The sequence below is a fragment of the Cetorhinus maximus genome, chromosome 13 (assembly GCF_964194155.1).
Source record: "Cetorhinus maximus chromosome 13, sCetMax3.hap1.1, whole genome shotgun sequence".
Taxonomy (NCBI): Eukaryota; Metazoa; Chordata; class Chondrichthyes; order Lamniformes; family Cetorhinidae; genus Cetorhinus; species Cetorhinus maximus.
In genome coordinates, this window is record NC_135891.1 from 116,278,731 (window position 1) to 116,300,498 (window position 21,768).

A 21,768-nucleotide genomic window follows, 5' to 3' on the forward strand; every position below is an offset into this window, starting at 1 on the left:
AATCCACTTATTGATTGTGGGCAGTGGAGAAAGAGCCCTCTTTACAGCCATAGAGGTCTACAGCACAGAAAAAGGCCCTTCGGCCCATCCAGCCTGCGCCAGTCAAACAAGTACCTAACCATTCCAATCCCATTTTCCAGCACTAGGCCCATAGCCTTGTATGCCATGGCATCGCAAGTGCACATCCAAATACTTCTTAAATGTTATGAGGGTTTCTGCCTCCACCACCCTTTCAGGCAGTGAGTTCCAGATTCCCACCACCCTCTGGCTGAAAAAATTCTTCCTCACGTCCCCTCTACCTCCTGCCCCTTACCTTAAATCTATGCTCCCGGTTATTGATCCCTCCACCAAGGGGAAAAGCTCCTTCCTGTCTACCCTATCTATGCCCCTCATAACTTTATACACCTAAAAGATTATTTGTCTGACTCTGGCCAGGAAAGAGCCAGTTGCTCCTGTGCCCCCTATGGGCCACCCAGCAGGCCCAGTGGTCTGCCAAGTGCCTTGGGATGGGATTGGGCACACAACGCGGGTAGCTGCAGGCCCTAAGAAGCTCCTGGTCAGCAGAATTGGGATCTTCTGGTTGCTGACAGATGTACGGGAGGGGAAAGCGACTTCAGAGGGCTAGAATCTCCCCTTCCTGCATCATCAACGTCCCAGCTCCAGGTCTGCCTCCTGTAGGTGCAGTGCCTGCTTACTGAGGGGGTTCCCAGAGATCCCAGGGCAGTGTAATGGTGGGGGGCAGGGTGGTGGAGGACCAAAGCTTAAAGAAAAAACATATAATTATGCAAAGATAGGTGGCAGGTCAGAAGATTGGACAGAATATAAAGAACAGCAAAGAATGACAAAAAGATTAATAAGGAAGGAAAAATTAAAGTACGAGAGGAAGTTAGCTAGTAATATAAAGATGGATAGTAAGAGTTTCTTTAGATAATTAAATAAGAAGAGTTTTAAAAAATGAGTGCTGCTATTGGAAGTGAGTCTGGGGTATTAATAATGGAAAATAAGGAGGTGGTAGATGAATTGAACAGGTATTTTGCATCAGTCTTCACCATCGAGGATACAAGTAATATCCCAGAAATAGCTGTAAATCAGGAAATGGAAGGCAGGGAGGAACTCAGGAAAATCACAGTCACCAGGGAAGCGGTAATGAGCGAACTGTTGGAGCCATGGGCTGACAAATCTCTGGGTCCTGATGGACTTTATCATCAGGTCTTGAAAGAAGTGGCTAGTGAGATAGCTGATGCGTTGGTTTCAATTTTCCAAAACTCCCTGGACTTGGGGAAGATCCCATTAGATTGGAAATTAGCAAATGTAACTCCTTTATTCAAAAAGGGAGGGAGACAGAAAGCAGGAAACTACAGACCAGTTAGCTTAACATTTGTCATAGGGAAAATGTTAGAAGCTATTATTAAAAATGTTATAGCAGGGCATTTAGAAAAAATCAAGATAATCAGGCAGAGTCAACATGGTTTTGTGAGAGGGAAATCATGTTTAACCAAGTTATTGGAGTTTTTTGAAGGAGTCACATGTGATGTGGATAAAGGATGTACTATACTTAGATTTCCTGAAGGCATTTGATAAGGTGCCAACTGAAAGATTATTGCAGAAAATAAAAGCTCATGGTGTAGGGGGTAACATATTGACATGGATAGAAGATTGGCTAGCTAACAGGAAACAGAGGGTAGTCATATATGGGTCTTTTTCTGGTTGATCCACAGGGATCAGTGTTTGGAGACCTCAATTTTTTACAATTTATATAAATGACTTGGATGAAGGGACTGAAGGAATGGTTGCTAAATTTGCTGACAAGTAGGAAGTAAGTTGTGAAGAGGACGTAAGGAGGCTACAAAGTGACATAGATAGATGAGCGGGCAAAGGCCTGGCAAATGGAGTATAATGTGAACAAATGTGAAATTGTCCATTTTTGCAGTAAAAATAAAAAAGAAGCATATTATCTAAATGGTGAGAGGTTGCAGAGCTCTGAGATTCAGAGGGATCTGGGTGTCCTAGTGCATGAATCACAAAAGGTTAGTATACAGGTACAGCAGGTAATTAGGAAAGTTAATAGAATGTTATTGTTTATTGTGAGGGGAAATGATTACAAAGGTAGGGAGGTTACGCTCCAGTTGTACAGGTGAGATTACATCTGGCTATTGTATACAGTAATGGCCTCCTTATTTAAGGATTTAACATTAGAAGCAGTTCAGAGAAGGTTTACTAGGCTAATACCAGGAATGGGTGGGTTATCTTATGAGGAAAGGTTGAGCAGGTTAGTCTTATATCCGTTGGAGTTTAGAAGAGTAAGAGGCAACTTGATTGAAACTTTTAAGATTCTGAGGGGTCTTGACAGAGCGGGTGTGGTGAGGATGTTTCCTCTTGTGGGAGAATCTAAAGCTAGGGGTCATGGTTTAAAAATAAGGGGTTGCTCATTTAAAACAGAGATGAGGAGAATTTTTTTCTCTGAGGGTCATGAGCCTTTGGAACTCTCTTCTCAAAAAGGCAGAGCTAGATCGATTCTTGATAAACAAGGGGGCGAAAGGTTATTGGGGTAGGCAGGAGTATGGAGTGGAGGTTACAATCAGATCAGCCATGATCGTATTGAATGGCGGAGCAGGCTCGAGGGGCTGAGTGATTTACTCCACTCCGATTTCATACCTTTGTATGTATGTTCGCATGAAGTAGTCAGTTTCTATTCACATTTTCCCATCACTGTGCTTGGGTTCAACCAAGGGTTAAGGATAACTGGAAGCATCAGAAGACATAGGACTTTGATGGGAGTCGCAATGACATTGGTTGATTAATAAGCTTTGGAATCCCCTCCCTACACCTCTCCACCTCTCTCTCTCCTCCTTTTTGTCACTCCGTAAAACCTACTACTTTGACTAAGCTTTTGTTCATCTGGCCAAATATCTCCTTGTGTGGCTCGGTGTCAAAATGCCTTTGATAGCTTTCCTGTGAAGCACCTTAGTATGTTTTCCTACACTAAAGGCGCTATATAAATGCAAGTTGCAGTTGTTGCAAGAGAGACAAGCTTGGGACTGTTGTGTCTGTGTGCCAGAATTGAGGGTCTAGATTGCTATAGATTTTATGAGAGGGATTGACACAGTCAATACACAACATGAAAGCTAAACAAACCACCACGATACAGTTCCTGAGCTCAGCTGCAAGATGATTCGCTCCTGGGGTTTCCCTAATTCTTTCATGTTGGTCTTGCTTTCTATTCTCAGCTGGAAGGCCATTACAGCCTATCTTTCTGTGATCACATTTCTCAGTTTAGCCAATATAACATCAACTCAGCCAGCATACCAGGGACTGCATCTCATAACAAACATTGTGCTTGCATGTATAGCAAAGGTGAATGTATAGGTCTAGAAATTCAGCTGCACAGTCAGACTAAGTAGTATCATAGAATGGTTATAGTACAGAAGGTGACCATTCAGCCCATCCTGTCACTGCTGGCTCTCTGCAGGAGTAATTCACCCAGCCCCACTCCCTTGCCTTCTCCCCATAGCCCTGCAATATTTTTCTCTTCAGATATTTATCCAATTTCCTTTTGAAAGTATTGATTGAATCTGCCTCCCCCAGCCTCTTGGGCAACACATTCCACATCCTAACCACTCGGTGCATAAAAAAAGATTTTCCTCATATCACCATTGCTTCTTTTGCCAATCATCTTAAACCATGGCTCTCTGGTTCTCAATCCAGCCAACAGGAAGAGTTACTGTCACTGACCTCATCTCCTCTGGAGATCTTCCTTCCACAGCTTCCAACCTCATAGTCTCCCAACCTCGGACGGCCCGCTTCTACCTCCTACCCAAAATCCACAAACAGGACTTTCCCAGCAGACCGATCATGTCAGCCTGTTCCTGCCCCACAGAACTCATTTCTTGCTATCTTGACTCCATTCTCTCTCCTCTTGTCCAGTCCCTTCCTACCTACATCCGTGATTCCTCTGACACCCTACATCATATCAACAATTTCCAATTCCCTGGCCCCAACTGCCTCCTCTTCACCATGGACGTCCAATCCCTCTACACCTCCATCCCCCACCGGGATGGTCTGAGGGCTCTCCGCTTCTTCCTCTCACAGAGGCCCGAACAATCCCCATCCACCACTACTCTCCTCCGTCTGGCTGAACTTGTTCTCACACTGAACAATTTCTCCTTAAACTCCTCTCACTTCCTCCAAATAAAAGGTGTGGCTATGGTTACCCGCATGGGCCCCAGTTATGCCTGTCTCTTTATGGGATACGTGGAACATTCCTTGTTCCAATCCTACTCCGGCCCCCTCCCACAACTCTTTCTCCGGTACATCGATGACTGCTTCGGTGCTGCTTCATGCTCTGGTCCGGACCTGGAAAAATTTATTAATTTTACTTCCAATTTCCACCCCTCCATCATTTTCACATGGTCCATCTCTGACACTTCCCTTCCCTTCCTTGACCTCTCTGTCTCAATTTCTGGTGATAGACTGTCCACCAATATTCATTACAAGCCTACCGACTCCCACAGCTACCTCGACTACAGCTCCTCACACCCCGCTTCCTGTAAGGACTCCATCCCATTCTCTCAGTTCCTTTGCCTCCTTCGCATCTGTCCTGATGATGCCACTTTCAAAAACAGTTCCTCTGACATGTCTTCCTTCTTCCTTAACTGAGGTTTTCCACCCACGGTGGTTGACAGGGCCCTCAACCATGTCCTGCCCATCTCCCATGCATCCGCCCTCACACCTTCCTCTCCCTCCCAGAACCATGATAGGGTCCCCCTTGTCCTCACTTATCACCCCTCCAGGCTCCACATTCAAAGGATCATCCTCCGCCATTTCCACCAACTCCAGCATGATGCCACCACCAAACACATCTTCCCTTCACCCCCCCGACGGCATTCCGCAGGGATCGTTCCCTCTGGGACACCCTGGTCCACTCCTCCATCAACCCCCTACCACGGCACCTTCCCATGCAACCGCAGAAGGTGCAACACCTGCTCCTTTACTTCCCCTCTCCTCACCGTCCAATGGCCCAAACACTCCTTTCAAGTGAAGCAGCATTTCACTTGCACTTCCCTCAATTTAGTCTACTGCATTCGTTGCTCCCAATGCGGTTTCCTCTACATTGGAGAGACCAAATGCAGACTGGGTGACCGCTTTGCGGAACACCTTCAGTCTGTCCGCAAGCATAACCCAGACCTCCCTGTCGCTTGCCATTTCAACACTCCACCCTGCTCTCATGCCCACATGTCCGTCCTTGGCTTGCTGCAATGTTCCAGTGAAGCTCAACACAAACTGGAGGAACAGCGCCTCATCTTCCGACTAGGCACTTTACAGCCTTCCGGACTGAATATTAAGTTCAACAATTTTAGATCATGAACTCTTTCCTCCATCCCTACCCCCTTTCCGATCCCCCTTTTTTTTCCAATAATTTATATAGATTTTTCTTTTCCCACCTATTTCCATTATTTTTAAGTGTATTTCCATCCATTGTTTTATCTCTACCTTTTAGCCTATTTCGATCCCTTCCCTTCACCCCACCCCACCCCCACTAGGGCTATCTGTACCTTGCTCGTCCTGCTTTCTACCCTTAATTAGCACATTCCTTTAGATAATATCACCACCTTCAACACCTCTTTGTTCTTTTGTCTATGACATCTTTTGGCAATGTCCACCTATCACTGGCCCTCTATCCAGCTCTACCTGTCCCACTCCCCCCCTTAAACCAGCTTATATTTCACCTCTTTTCTAATTTTACTTAGTTCTGTTGAAGAGTCATACGGACTCGAAACGTTAACTGTGTTCCTCTCCGCAGATGCTGCCAGACTTGCTGAGTTTTTCGAGGTATTTTTATTTTTGTTTAGGAAGAGTTTCTCTCTCTCTACTCTGTCCAGACCCCTCATGGTTCTGAACACCCCTATCAAATCTCCTCTTGATCTCTTCTCTCGGGAGAAGAAAACCCTAGCTTTTCCAATCTATCCACGTAACTGAGGTTCCTCATCCCTGGAACCATTCTCATGAATCTTTTCTGTGGCCTCTCTAAAAGCTTCATATCCTCCCTAAAATGTGTGCCAGAATTGGACACGAATACTGCTGTATGGGACAAGATGGGTGGGGGACATATTTCTGAGGTAATGTGGAGCTCCGATTGCCAGCTAGGAGGGCAGTGGAAAAGTCAAGTTTGGACCAAAGCGTAGCTGAAGATTTCAGCAGTAATGGGTGTGAGCTGGAGACAAATGTGGATTCAGATTCAGGGGTACAACTAGGTAGTCAATGTTCTGACAGATTGTTTGACTTGATTCTACATAGACAGAGAAGGTCATTAAGCTGTGGACTAAGGGTAGTTTCAAGCGCAATGCCTATAAGAGGATGTTGACTGCTGTGACACCTAATCATGATCTTTTTATTAATTATTCATTCATGGGTTGTGGGTGTTTCTGGAAGCTGATATTTATTGCTCATCTCTAAGAAAGTGGTGGTGAGGTCATTCTTGAACCGCTGCAGTCCATGTGGTGTAGGTACACCCACAGTGCTGTTAGGGAGGGAGTTCCAGGATTTTGACCCAGCGACAGTGAAGGAACAGCGATATAGTTCCAAGTCAGGATGATGTGTGATTTGGAGGGAACCTTCCAGGTGGTGGTGTTCCCATCTATCTGCTGCCCTTGTCCTTCTAACTGGTAGAGGTCATGGGCTTGAAGGTGCTGTTGAAGGAGGCTTTATGAGTTGCTACAATGCATCTTGAAGATGATACACACTGCAGCTACTGTGTGTCAGTGGCAAAGGCAGTGAATGTTTAGGGTGGTGGATGGGGTGCCAATCAAGCTCCGTGTTGTTGGAGCTGCACTCATCCAGGCAAAAGGGGAGTATTTCATCATGTGCCTTGTAGATGGTGGACACATTTTGGGGAGTCAGTAGGTGGGTTGCTTGCTACCGAATATCCAGCAACTGGCCTGTTCAAATAGAAAAAAGTCTTGCACTCCTATAGTACCTGTCTCAACCTCAGGACATCCCAAAGAACTTTAAAGTCAATAACGTACGTTTTGAACTGTAGTCACTGTTGTAATACAGGAAACATGGTCATCAATTTGTGCACAGCCAACTCCCACAAACAGCAGTAGAATAATGACCTGATAAATCTACTTTTAGTTGTTTGGTAGTACAGAACTTGAGTATTGCTAAAACAAGAGAGATGTCTAATCTTTTCATCTTGCACGCATCAGGACACTTGCAGGAATACCAATATAAGGAGAAAACAACAATTTATACTGTATGTGAAGAGAGTGCTGATTAGTTGGCAAGTGGCATTGCCATGGGGAATGCACCAGTGATGGTGACTGCCAGTTAACTGCCAAGCATTGTTTGAAATTTAAACCAGGCAGATTGACCCTGATTTGTCAAGGCATTGCCCTGAGGAATGAGTCAGCAAATGGCTGTCACTTATTTTGTTTAGCTGAAACAGGCACAATGTGTGTATATGTTCTTTCTGTCTGCAAAGACCAGGGCCCTGTGTATTAATATATGTAGCTTCCAGTACATGTAAATGCTCCACACTGCAAGCCTGACTGACAATATTAAATTGGCTGTCAGCATAATTCTTAGCACATTGAGGATTAAATGTTGTCCAGTCGCAGAATCACATCTAATGTTGGATACTGTGTTTTAAGTTTTGCAAGTATGCGCTGGTTGAGGACCCTGCCCATTGCGAACAACGGCTAAGACATGCAATTTGACACAATCCGCAACTCTTTGGGACGTATGACCTACATACCGAGTATCACACAGGCACTGAAATTCATATATTACATTACTCATTAGTGTTGTTAGGCAAAATGTCTTTTTGGCTTGACGGCAGCATCCTGTTAGTGATGAATACCACTTGTGTTGCATAGTAGCAGCATGAAACAGCTAGCTTCACGTATTGCTCAAATTTTTTGAGATACCTTGCCCTTCCAGGGTATCCTGAGGTAGACTGGGCACTTTTCAGGGCCGAAGGTGATGGCCTTCGGCCCGTTCATGAGTTTGCATGATATACATCGTGAAATGATCTGATCAGGGTAACCATTATCCCGCAGGATATCGTTGATGCCCCTATTTCAGCATCAAGCTTGCATGGTGAGAAAATGACTCGGGCCCTATTTACAAGGTTGCCGATAAGACCGATCTTATAGCATGTGGGACTGTAAAAATCCCAAGGCGTATATTGACCAGTGAAGGTAGGCTTGCCATAGACCGTGGTAGAGAGTCCCCTGGCAGATCTCTCAACTAGTACGTCAAGGAAGGGGAGTTTGAAGTTTGACTTCAAAGGTGAATTTGGGTGCAGGATGGAGCCCATTAAGACATGTAAGGAAATTGTTACATGAAGCTGCAGATTTAAATATAGCAAACGTATTATCCACAGATCAGAAATATGTGGGAGGTGTCATTGCATCGAATACACATTTCTCATGGAACCCAACAAAGATGTTTGCGAGAGCTGGGCCTAGAGGGAATCCCATGGCAACACCATCTATTTGGGCATACATGGTGTCATTAAAACTACTCAACTGCGCCAGTTGCCGAGCTCATAAGTTCAATGAATACTGATTCACACAATGGTGGCGGGTCTAGATCTCCATGATATCTATGGCTTCCATTGGTGAATAGGCTAGCAATGTTAAATGAGCACGTGGACACAGCATTGCTATTGATATGCCAGTCCAGCATGGTCTCGCAAATGTGAAGGACTATTTCACCGGGTATGTGGAAAACTTGATCAAAACTGGTTGTAACAATTTGCCCAACCATTTGGCCAATTCATGTTGTGCGGAATCGGTCATAGATAAGATAGGGCGTAGAGGGACATCACTTTTATGTGTTTTGGGCAGCCCATGCATACGTAGACATAGCGAACTGTGAGGGCTAACCCTTTCATATATACATCACGCGATAGCTCATCGCTCTTACACAAGTCCAGCAAGCATTTTTTTTAACTTACTTTCGAGCAAGGCTGTCTGGTCACGTTAGGCAGCAGACCCAGTGGATACGAATTTGGACCTGTCTTTAAGAATGGTGTGCATTTTGTTGATATAGTCACGCTCGTTAAGGATGATATTCCTGTCCCTTTGTCAGGTTTACCGATGTGTATGTCCAGAATGGTCTTAAGGCCTCGCAACGCTGTCAGATATTCACTTTGCATGCGGAGGTCGGACAGATCGTTTGGAATCCCGCAATATGCTTGCGCCAGATCAACTGGGCGTACCTTCCAGGATTCAGCGTCCTCAGCGGACACTGGTTTGTGGTGGGACGGTTGGGAGGAGAGGAGTTCGAATTCCGCAAATACCTCTTCCCGTTTGATTTGGGATGAAGGCGCACCAAGGCCAGGATTTTACAGCCCCGCCGTGGGATGTCGCCCTAATCTCCATTCAGTGTGGCGGATCTACAATGTCAGGACAGCGGGAAGGGGCCATAAAATCCTGGCCCAAAATTGAAACCATGCAGTATAAACACATAGAGTATAAATAATTGTTTTCCCCTGACGTTGATATTCTTGCAAAGTGCCCTGGTGCGTGCAAGACAAAAAGCTTCAACATGTATCTATTTTCAGCAACACTCAAATCTGTTTTTCATGATGTTAGTTGAGGAATAAATATTGGTCAGAACACAGTAATCACAATATTTATGTGGTTGGTGCAGTTGTGTTTCCCATTGGCCATTGATCGTTCTTCTGTCCCTTGATTCTAAATTCTTTTTTTCCTCCATTAGCTGTCCAACGAGGAAGAATTCCACCAGCCCAAGCAAACCCTGGGGAGCTCTCGCTGTCGAGTGGAGATCATTTGAATGGGGGCAACATCTCAGGACTTATCTCTCTCCTGTTGAGAGCAGAGCCGTACCCCACGTCTCGCTTCAGCACCCAATGCACTCAGTACAACCTCATGAGCATAGACAACATCTGTGAGCTGGCTGCAAGGCTGCTCTTCAGCGCGGTGGAGTGGGCCAGGAACATCCCTTTCTTCCACGAGCTGCAAATCTCTGACCAGGTGGCCCTGCTGCGACTGAGCTGGAGTGAGCTCTTTGTCCTGAACGCTGCCCAATCTTCCCTCCCTCTCCACATGGCTCCACTCCTGGCTGCTGCAGGCCTCCATTCCACGCAGATGTCCGCCGACCGGGTGGTGAGCTTCATGGACCAGATTCGAATCTTCCAGGACCAGGTGGAGAAGCTCAAGGTTTTACAGGTCGACTCTGCTGAATACAGTTGCCTGAAGGCCATTGCCCTCTACACTCCGGGTTAGTATCAAAGGCCAGAGGGGCCGTTGTGTTGCATGTGACGTTCATCACACTGGACTAACCACTTAGAAGTCATGAGTTCAAAGTGCACCATGTCAGGATTGACTATAATAATCTGGTGAGCTGACACCGGAGAAAAACTAGCCGTGAGAGATGTCAGATTGTCGTTAAATACTCCATTTTCCTCTCTATTCATTCATGGGGTATGGGCTTCACTGACAAGGCCAGCATTTATTACCAACCCCTAATTGCCCTTCAGAAGCTTACGGTGAGCTGCCTTCTGGAATACAACTGAGTGACTTGCTGGGCCATTTTCAAGTTAAAACCACATTGCTGCAGCAGGGTGATCGCCTGTCCTGGATTTTACGGGATCGTCCTGTAATTGGGCCAGTTGTCCCATGTCCCGGGTTGCTTGAGGCTGTATTTGTGATGTTTGAGCACTGCGTATGCGCACTGCCCCGTCCTCTTTGATCTCCTCTCCGGCAGCTAGAAAACCCCTGGCAACCACTCCACCCCATCCCCTAACTCCCACCGATCTGACAGCAACCCCCACCACCCTGGCCCCTTTGCTCTCACAGGGTCACACCAATGCCAAAGTGTCCCATAAAATTTTCACTTGGAAATGGTCACCCTGTGCTGTGGATCTGGGGTCACATATAGACCAGACTGGTCAGACCGGGTAAGAAGGCAGATTTCCTACCCTAAAGTGAGTTATGACAATCTGATAGTTTCATGGTCACCGTTACCGATACCAGTTTAATTCTTCAGATTTATTTAATCAACTGAGTTTAAATTCCTCATCTGCTGTGGTGGGATCTAAACTCATAACCAGCTCACTTGTTCAGGCTGCTAGATTACTAATCCAGTAATGTAAACACTGCTACTATAATCCACAAAGAGAACAAGGAGATGCGCTGGGAGAATTTAGGAATCGGTTGTAGGGTAGCCGAGTCGTGCTATTAATGATCGAGTTGATCTGCAGACACTTCTTTGGTGGAAACATTAAGTTTATTTACAATATACTCAGCAGCAACGACACATCTGCTTTCAACTCCCAACTCTATCTCTACACTGACTGCTGAGGTAGCCCAGACTACTCTCCTATTGGTTACTACCGATCATGTGATCTCGTCTAACAAGTATTATTCTTAAAGGCACATTACACACTAAATAAAACCATAATTACTACAGAATCCTTAAAGGGACAAGAGCAAAACTTTGTGAAGGGAAATGACATCATCAGAGGGGGCTGAGCTGGAAGTGACATCACTAACCTAGAAGAAGCTGCATAGTGTCACAATCAAATGCATACAGCATAGTGGGATTTGAATTCATGTCTCTTGATTATTAGTCGATGGGTCTCTGGCTTCTAGCCCAGTAATGTAACAGCTTTATTACCATCCCTTGTGATTCTGATTCACTAATGGCATCGCTACTTGGCCTGTCCAACCCTCCAGGATTGCACTTGCACTGCTGTGAGAAAATCCTGAAAGTAAAATCATTGGGGCTTTGAAGAAAATTGTGGTTCCTTTTAACTTCCATTGAACACTTCTGCTCATTAGTTATTAAAATATTGGGCTATGGAGAATATGCTGATGCTTGACTAATAGTCAAGAATTAGCTAATGAACATTCTACCCATTTTCCAGTTGGCTGTTTGGATGCCAGGGCATCGTGAGGGTAGGCACGTCAGTCAACAAATGGCAGGATTGTGGGGGTGGGGCAGCTGGAGCTAGGAGGTCATGTGACAAAACCTCCAGGAATCTGTCCACCCAGAGTTGGCATCCTGACCGTAGCTGCAGTTGAGTTGTCTGAGTAATCCAGTTCAGTTATAAAGTCAATCAGTAAAAGAATCCTCAGCTATATGACCAGCTTATAAATGCAATCCTCGTTAACATCATTCACATCCTGAGAATAAGTAATAAAAAAAATCAACTCATGACCAACAGGGTAGAATGTCGCTCAATAAGCACTTACCCAGGACAGCAGCTCCCAGCAACAACTTACATCTTTCACAAATGTCTCAGTGATTCACAGGGATCTAATCAGAAAAGCGTAACAATGATCCAAAAAAGGATAGGTTAGAAGTGGTGAGAAAAGGATTGGTCAAACAGGTGGGATTTAAGGAGGGTCATAAAAGAGAAGAGGCTGGTGCAAAGACCAAAGGGCTCAGGGAATGAATCTCAGGGCGTGAAACCCATGAAGCTGAAGGCCCAGTCACCAACTGTGGGGCAAAGAATGCTGGAGAAGCACCAGAGTCGGAGGAATCTAGGTTTAGTTGGGCAGAGGATTATTAGGGCTGAAGGAGGTTACAGAGATTGTGAGGTGAGAGGCCATGAAAGGATTTAACCATGAGGGTGACATTTTTTTATTTGAGCCATTGGAGTCAATGGAGGCCAGTGAAGTCAAAGGTGATTTGGTGATCAAGATAGGGGCACTAGAGCTTTTGCATGAGATGAAGTTTGTGGAGGGAGGTGAGTTGGGAAGCCGGCCAGGAGAGTATTGGAATAACCAAATGAATAGCACAACGTTCAGCACCATTCGCAACACTTCAGATACGGAACAGCCCATGTCCATATGCAGCAAGACCTCAACCACTTTCAAGCTTGGACTGATAAGTAGAATTAACATTCGCACCACACAAGTGCCAGGCAATGACCAAATAGAGAATTGACCATCTCTCATTGACATTCAATGGCATTAACATCGCTGAATCCCTGACGATCAACAACTTGGGGAGACCATTGACCATAAACTGACTGGACCAGCCATATAAATACTGTGGCTACAAGAGCAGGTCAGAGGCTGCGAATCCTGCAGCGAGTAACTCACCTCTTGACTCCCCAAAGCCTGTCCATCATCTACAATGCTCAAGTCAGGAGTGTGATGGAATACTCTCCAATTGCCTGGATGGGTGCAGCTCCCACAACACTCAAGTGGCTTAACACCATCTAGGACAAAGCAGCCCACTCGACTGGCACCCCATTGACCACCTTGAACATTTACTCCCTCCACCTCCGACTCTCAGCAGCAGCAGTGTGTACCATCTACAAGATGGACTGCATCAACTCTCCAAGGCTCCTTCAACAGCACCTTCCAAACCAGTGAACTCTACCACCTAGAAGGACAAGAGCAGCGGATGCATGGGAACACCACAACCTACAGGTTCCCCTCCAAGCCACAGACCATCCTGATTTGGCACTGTATCGCCGTTCCTTCACTGTCACTGGGTCAAAATCCTGGAGCTCCCTCCCTAACAGCACTGTGGGTGTACCTACACCACAGGGACTGCAGCTGTTCAAGAAAGTGGCTCACCACTACCTTATCAAGGGCAATTAGGGATGGGCAATAAATACTGGCCTCACCAGCAATGCTCACATCCCATGAAAGAATACATTTTAAAAATCCTCGTAAACCTCCTCTGTACCCTCTCTAGCATGATCATACTAAAAAAAACAGGAGGTTTCTGTGGCCACTAAGCCAAGGCAAGGGTAGAGGTGAACAATGTTACGGAGGTGGATGTCTTTGTAAAACCAACATTCTGGGATCGGCAGCTCGGCTTAAGGTTAAGTTGGATGTCAAAGTTGAGAATACTCTGGTTCAACCTGAAACTGTGGCAGAGAGGTGAATGGAAATGGTGGCAATGTCCCGGAACTTGTGGCGTGAACCAAAAACGTTTTTTAAAAATTCCTTCATGGGATGTGTGCGTCGCTGGCTAGGCCAGCATTTATTGCCCACCCCTAATTGCCCTTGAGAAAGTGGTGGTGAACCGCCTTCTTGAACCCCTGCAGCCCATGCGGTGAAGGTACACCCACAGTGCTAACAGGGAGCTCCAGGATTTTGACTCAGTGACAGTGAAGGAACATCGATATATTTCCAAGTCAGGATGGCATGTGGCTTGAAGGGGAACTTGCAGACGGTGGTGTTCCCATCTATCTGCTGCCCTTGTCCTTCTAGGTGGCAGAGGTTGCAGGCTTGGAAGGTGCTGTCGAAGGAGCCTTGGTGAGTTCCTGCAGTGCATCTTGTAGCTGGTACACACTGCTGCTGTTGTGCGTCGTTGGTGGAGGGAGTGAATGTTTGTGGGCGTGATACCAATCAACCAGGCTGCTTTGTCCTGGGTGGTGTTGAGCTTCTTGAGCGTTGTGGGAGCTGCACTCATCCAGGCAAGTGGGGAGTATTCCATCACGCTCCTGACTTGTGCCTTGTAGATGGAAGACAGGCTTTGGGGAGTCAGGAGGTGAGTTACTTACTGCGGAATTCCTAGCCCCTGACCTGCTCTTCTAGTTTCTATAGTTTTAATCTTCCCAGACTTTAAATGGAAATTATGGCTCATGCATGACCATGGGTTGCAGAATAAGTTTGAGAACATGGCGACAGTGGAGGCACTGAGAGAGGTGAAAGGGACATAGAGCTTGGTGCTGTTAGCATATGTGTCGAGGCTAACCCCGTATCTATGGATGATGCCTCCAAGGAGCAACTTATAGATGAGAAACAGGATGTACCCAAGGGTACAAAAGCAAAATACTGCAGATGATGGAAATCTAAAATAAAAACAGAAAGTTCTGCAAATATTCAGCAGATGTGACAGCATCTGTATCAAGAGAGAAACAGAGTTAACGGGCAGGACTTTACATGTTGGTGAGCGGGGGCGGGGCCCACTCACCGACACGTAAAATGATGCGCGGTGACATCGGGGGATCTCCCAACGTCACAACGCCCCATTTAAATTTTCAGGAAGGCAGGGGTGTGGCGAAATCAGCTGCGCGCCCACCGACCTGTCAATGGCCAATGGAGGCCATTGACAGAGTCAATTATGTAATTAAAGGACCTGCCCGTCCAACCTTAAAGTTATCGGGCAGGCTAGGAGTCCCGACGAGAACTAGAAAAAGCTTGAAACCTCAACCACGGGTGGGATGAGGTTTCATGTAGCTTTTAAAAGATTTTAATAAAATTTTTGTTAAAATTATGGACATGTCCCAGCTCATGTGACATTGTCACATGAGGGGACATGTTAGGGAAATGTTACTTTTCTATTTTTAGGTTTTGTACATTTTGAGCCGATCTTCCTGAGGCTGCACTTAGCCTCAGGGAGATGAGTGCGCTCTTTCATGTGCATGCGCGAAAGAGCGCAGTCTTGATTTTGGGTTTCCCCCCCACCCCCCACCCCCTCCACCCCCGCCCGCACAGGGAGCACATAGCGCTTCTGTGCGGACGTCATGCTGGGCGGGTCTTAATCGGCCCACCCACGTAAAATGGTGCCGCGCCTCTGATCGGAGGCGCCAATCAGAAGCGCGCCTGTGTGTATTTTCCCTTCAACTTCCCTCCCCGACGGGGGGGTGGAAAATTCAGCCCAATGACCAGAATTTGCTGGTCCCTCCCACCAGGGGGGGATCTTCTGGTCCCGCTGAAGTCAACGAACATGCAAATGATTCACATCCGCCAAGGCGGGGCCAGAAAATCCTGGCCAACGTTTCAGGCCTGTGGCCTTTCATCAGGACTGGGAAAAGTTAGAGATGGAATAGGTTTTGAGCAAGTGAAAGAGGGGAGGGTAGGGAGAAGAACAAAAGGGAAAGCCTTTAAGCTCTGGTGGATGGCAGGAGAGTTTAAATAACAAATGGATTCGCGGTGCGAGGCCAAAAGGAGTGGCAATGGAACATGTAAAGAAACAAAAGATGTGTCTAGAAGAGGTGTGAATGGCAGAAGCCTGCCCAAGTGCCATCCAAAAGTAAAGGAAAAAAATAGAGAAAGCAGAAACCATGAAATCTTTTCCTGCTCTCCACCTTCCCATTCGTTCCTTTTTTTGATGTGGTTAACTGTTTTGGACTCAAAAAAAACCAATTCTCTCTCCACTTCTCTTCACCAGATGCTTCCGGTCTCTCCGAACCCGCCCACATCGAGAGCTTGCAGGAGAAGGTTCAGGAATCTCTGGCTGAGTACGTGCGCTGTCAGTATCCACCACAGCCCCAGCGTTTCGGGAAACTGCTCCTGCGGCTCCCAGCGCTACGAGCAGTGCCAGCCTCCCTCATCGGACAACTCTTCTTCATGAGGCTGGTGGGGAAGACCCCCATCGAAACCCTAATCAGAGACATGCTTCTGTCTGGAGGTTCCTTCAACTGGCCTTACATGCCAACTCAGTGACAAGCCTGATCAGCATCAGTCTCTGACGGGTTCAATGCTTGTATTGGGCACTGCCGAGGATGCCACTTGGCATGCGTGAGATTAATGGGATCAGTTGACTTCAGGCACTAACAGGATCCTGGGATGCAGTATTTAAATTAGAACAGTTTTTTTTTGTTTGCTTAAAGAGATTGAGGCATAACTCGAGAATATTTCATAAAATGGAAATGGCCCCTGTTCCTGAACAATGAGACATCACAGGTTGCGATGTTGAGAGTTGTGCCCCCGAGCTAGGATGCGGGTGAAAGTCAGCCAGTGCTCCTGATCCTGATGACTGTCCATTGACTTCAATGGAAGATACCTGGGTACAGTTGAACAGAAGATTGGCTGTGTTGCCCCAAGCTGAATCTGCCGAACTCGCCATCTTGGTTCACTCACGAAGAATGGTCAAGTGAGGGAGCTACTGGAGGCCACCAATACCCATCACTATATCTCAGCGTGCTTCAGCCCCTTCAGGAAGGATGGGGAGCAAACCTGAAGGAAAGTTTGAAAACAACATCTCATGGATTGGATATGATTGAAGAAATGGGTAATCTCTGCTTCGTTAGAATCTCACCATTGACAAGCTTCAACTGTATTGTAAAGAAGTGTACAGTGTTTAACTGTGTACCATGTATGTGCATTGCACCCAACATGGTGATGTTTGGGAGCAGTATTGGAAGGGGACTGGGTTCCTCAATGTTAAACTTGTAAAGTCTTTCAAGCACTCCAAGGTCACATCTTAGTGCCCTCCTTATATTGTCCCAATGCCCTCTGGACCTCGCTAACCTTGTGGAGCACTTCACAAATTTCCAAATACACAAGGTTTTCACACCCAGAGCATCATTAGAACAAGGAGACATGTTACCACAAGGGACAGATACTATAGCATTGTTTAAAACGCAATTGGAGAAGTATTTCAAAATAAAAAACACATGCAAAGATACAAAGAAGAAGCAATGAAGTGGAATTAATTTAAGACCTTGCACTGGCAGATTGTGGTGGGATTGAAGAGTTATTACCTGTGCTGTAATATTTTATAATTCCAGCCAACTTTCTGGAATCTCCTTTACCACACATCCTTTGTTGAGCTCAGCATTGCAAGGCAAGAGTCACCCGGCAAAATCTAGTCTTGATGTTGTACAGTACTCATTGGCAACTGGATTCATGTGAGTGTATCTTTTAACTGTAACTTCTAGTTTGTGTGACATAGCTCCTGATCTTCTGCGTGTGATGTCGCAATAAAATATATTGAGTCTTTTGACTTTCTTAATTTTATTTGGCGGGGCTGGGAGGTCAGGAGAGGGAATGCATTTTTCCTTTTTTGTCCGTGAGTCTGCAGCTGTCAGCCAAGAATGGAGAACGGTTTCCACCATCTCACCACTGACTACAGGAGGTAAGTGGTGGCCAGCCGGCACTCAGCAAAGCAGCATCACCAAGAACACCATTAAGAACATGCATCAGGAGCAGGATGCATTGACCTGGATTTTCCGCTGGTAATGACGGTGAAACTGTTAGCATTCGTGGCCATTATTCTGCTGAAGCTGACAGCAACTGCACAGAAGTCCCCACACGTGCAAAATAAAGCCGAAATCCAAATGTTTTTACAGATACATGCTGTAAGTGATTCAATGCTTCTTCAGAGGTTGCGCTGCTGAGACACCTCCAGGTTCCAATCGATGGGATATTTTATGAATTGATGAGAATTTCCATTTTTACTTACGCTGTTAGACGCACTGTAAAAACCCTTGAAGACATTACACCTTTGTATAAGTTGTAACTGAGTTTTAAATTATGTATTAACTAATAAGTAATGTTAAACACTCTCACTTGTCCTGAAAGGCTAATTTTATATTTTTGGAATGTCAAAGTTCTCCATAATTAGAAATAACCCACATATTTTTAACAATATAAAAAATCATTTTATTTTAGCTTCTGCCTTAATCCAGTCATAATTGTTTGTTTCACTGTCTAAAATTCTAAATTCAAAGTGAAGGATATTAAGCACTTTTGACTTCCTGGTTTTCTGTCTTCGAGAATACTTCAATGTGATTGGCTGCTCACTGACATCACTGCTGCTGCACACCAAGAGACCCCTCTTAACTTGCTCCCAGATTTAAAAGGCTGTTGGGAGAGGGGAAATTCCCACCACAGAGAAATCTTTGTGGTCAGCTTTCTTCCAGGACAGTGGCAAGTCCCATTCTTCATTGACTACAAAATATGGCCCATTAAGAGCCAGGCATATTAGGGGCGGGATAAATTAGGAATGAGGTACATTAGGAGTAAAATATATTAGGAGAAAGATACATTAGGAGTGGGATACATTAGGAGTGAGTTACATTAGGAGTAAAATATATTAGGAGAAAGATACATTAGGAGTGGGATACATTAGGAGTGAGTTACATTAGGAGTAAAATATATTAGGAGAAAGATACATTAGGAGTGGGATACATTAGGAGTGAGTTACATTAGGAGCGAGGTACATTAAGAATGAGGTAGATTTGGAGTGAGGTACAATAGAGTGGGTTACATTAGGAGTGAGGTACATTAGGAGTGGGATACATTAGGAATGGGATACATCAAGAGTGAGGTAGATTAGGAACAGTTTACATTAGGAGTGAAGTACATTAGGAAGATGATACATTAGGAACGTGGTACATTTGAAGTGAGGCACATTAGGAGTGAGGTATATTAGGAGCAGGATACGTTAGGAGTGAGGTACATTAGAATGAGGTACATTAGGAGGGAGGTTCATTAGGAGTGGGATATATCGAGAGGTAGATTAGGAACAGGTTACATTAGGAGTGAAGTACATTAGGAGGAGGATACATTAGGAATGTGGTAGATTGGGAGGGAGGTGCATTAGGTTCAGGATACATTAGGAGTGAGGTATATTAGGAGCGAGGTACATTAGAAGTGAAGTACATTAGTAGTGAGGTACATTAGGAGTGAGGTACATTGAGAGTGGGATATATTAGGAGTGGGATACATTAGGTGTGGGATTGTAAAATAAAATAATTTTCATAATGTTATTTGCAATTTACTGTAAAGTAATAGCAGGGTCTATGTATGTGTGTGTGTGTGTCTCTGTAAGTGGGATTTAATTGACTTTGAGACAGCTGGTCTGAAGACTTTGATATAAGAAGAAAAGCTAGATTTGAAATACTAAATAGGTGAACATGGGTGAAGTTTTAGAATGTGAGGTGTAAAGGGAACGTTTGAATTTTAAAATAAACCAGAGTAGCTTGAATTCAAAAGGGAGGGTGAAATGTTTCACCTAGCCAGAAGAAGTTAAGAAACAGTGCTTATTTTTCCCAAAGGTTACTGGTAAAATTGGAACAATGATAGGTTTTTATTAATAGAGAGGTGAAGTCCAAAGACATAGTGAAACAATGGGAATTTGCATTCAAAGGGGAAAATATGTATAAAGGAGAGAAGGCTGTGTGCAAGGGAAGGAATTCTAAGATCTAACAAGTGTGAAAGGCTTCCAGCCTCTGTGTCCAAACTGCTGTCTGCAAGAACTGAAGTTAAGAAAGCATCATTTTGAATTCGTCTGTTCAGGGTATTGTGTTACTTTGCCTGGGTCTTTTAAAATCAATGTGTTTTTACTGTTGCCTTAACAGAGGTGTAACTGGGAGTTAGATTAATTAGGGGAGCTAGGAGTTATCATAGTAGTAATTTTTAGACCTATGTATGTGTTTAAAATTATTTCTTTTATTAATAAATGTTTAATTTAGTTTTGTAAAAACCCTAGGAGACTCAGTCATCTTATTATTACTGAATTCAACGCACGCATTTCAAAATAAATATACAAATTGCAAAACAGTTGTGGCAGTTGTTTCAAGTTCCCTTTGGGATTTGAGCAGCTCAGCATTTACCATCTGCTGTGCCATAACAGGGATACATCAGGAGAGAGGTAGATTAGGAATGGATTGCATTAGGAATGAATAACATTAAGAGGAGGATATGTTAGGGATGAGGTACATTGGGAGTGAGGTACATTAGGAGTAAGGTACATTAGGAGTGGGATACATTAGGAGTGGGATACATTAGGAGTGAGGTAGATTAGAAGCGAGGTACATTAGAAGTGAGGTACATTAGGAGCAAGGTACCTTAGGAACGAGGGGTAGGGACATGCTGTGGATCCTGGCTCATGTTTTATGTCTAGCACCGGCATAGAATGATGAAGGAATCCTATGATTTCCTGTAGACGGCAGAGAAGAGAATGTCCCTCCAAGTAAGTGACCAAAGGTCAAAAGAATGTTGTCTGAATGACATGTTGGAATGGTTGTGAGCAACAAGAGTCCTCAGTCTTTATTCAAGAAAGTAAGGAAGTCTAGGTAGTACATATGCTAATGAACTGTCTTTCCTGGTTTCATGGAGGCCCATTTTGATGGGATGAAGGTTTCATCTCCCTGCTGGTAGTAAGATCCTAGTGTGGAAACAGGTCAGGAAGGCCCTGCCTATTTGGGAATCAGGCATAGCAGAATACTCGGAGCCAGACTAAGAATTCTTGAGGTCCCTTCACATCCAATCCATTTAAACATAAAACATATCCATTTATTGTAAAACTCAGGAAGAAATAGGCTGAAAACATTCAACCACTGCATCAATCATGAAGCAAGTCACATCACATCATACAAGATCATCAACCTACACTTATACGTCACCTTTAATGTAGGAAGGTGTCCTAAGATGCTTCATAGGAGTGTAATCAGATAAAAAGGACAATAGACCACACAAGGAGATATTTGGGACGAGTGATTAAAAGCTTGGTCAAAGAGATAAGTTTTAAGGAGAGTTTTAACAGGTGGAGAGAGAGAGAGAGAGACAGAGATGTTTTGCAGGCTTAAGGCCTATGTTACAATCTCCTGCACTGAAACAAAACTTCCTCCTGCTGGGGCTTCACATTGGAGGTGAGGCTCCCGGCTACAGGCCCCATAAGGCTGGGGGGATTGCCGAATCCTGGGAGTAGACAATTCAAGAGTGAATTACTACATTATTACAATTATTATGGAGAATAGTCTTCAGTTCCTGGATTCTTGGATTCACTGTGTTTTCGTGAAGCTTGAACGAGTGTTGATGTGTTAACTGAGTCTCAGCTGTCCTTAAAGATCATTGCCATGTGTAATCCAACAATTTGGTTTATCATCAATTTAATTTAATTAACCAACATGTTTAAATTACACAGCGGGATGATCTTCAAAGCGGTGATCACTCAGGCTGACTCATTATTCATTTACTGGGGATTGGCTGTGTGGGTTTTATCAATAAAGTGATGCTTTGTCATGGACTCCTGTACTGAGGTTGCTACCAGATAGCCTCCCCTGTAGTTATGAGGACAGGTGTGTATCAAATTACAGCT

At 44.8% G+C, this 21,768-nt stretch overlaps 1 protein-coding gene and 1 long non-coding RNA gene across 2 annotated transcripts in view; both read left to right on the forward strand.

The window, feature by feature from the left end:
- Positions 1-17,664, forward strand: part of LOC144688996 (nuclear receptor subfamily 2 group F member 1-B-like) — a 24,824-nt gene extending 7,160 nt beyond the window's left edge. Inside the window, exons 2-3 of the mRNA XM_078556083.1 lie at positions 9,727-10,248; positions 16,111-17,664. Coding sequence (XP_078412209.1) covers positions 9,727-10,248; positions 16,111-16,385 — 797 coding nt within the window. The 3' untranslated portion in view covers positions 16,386-17,664. The remainder of the gene's footprint in view (positions 1-9,726; positions 10,249-16,110) is intronic.
- Positions 17,665-18,780: 1,116 nt separating this feature from the next.
- Positions 18,781-19,832, forward strand: LOC144689261 (uncharacterized). Its single transcript, XR_013578611.1, has 2 exons — positions 18,781-19,292; positions 19,357-19,832. It is a non-coding gene; the product is annotated as an uncharacterized LOC144689261 (long non-coding RNA).
- The last annotated feature ends 1,936 nt before the right edge of the window (positions 19,833-21,768 follow it).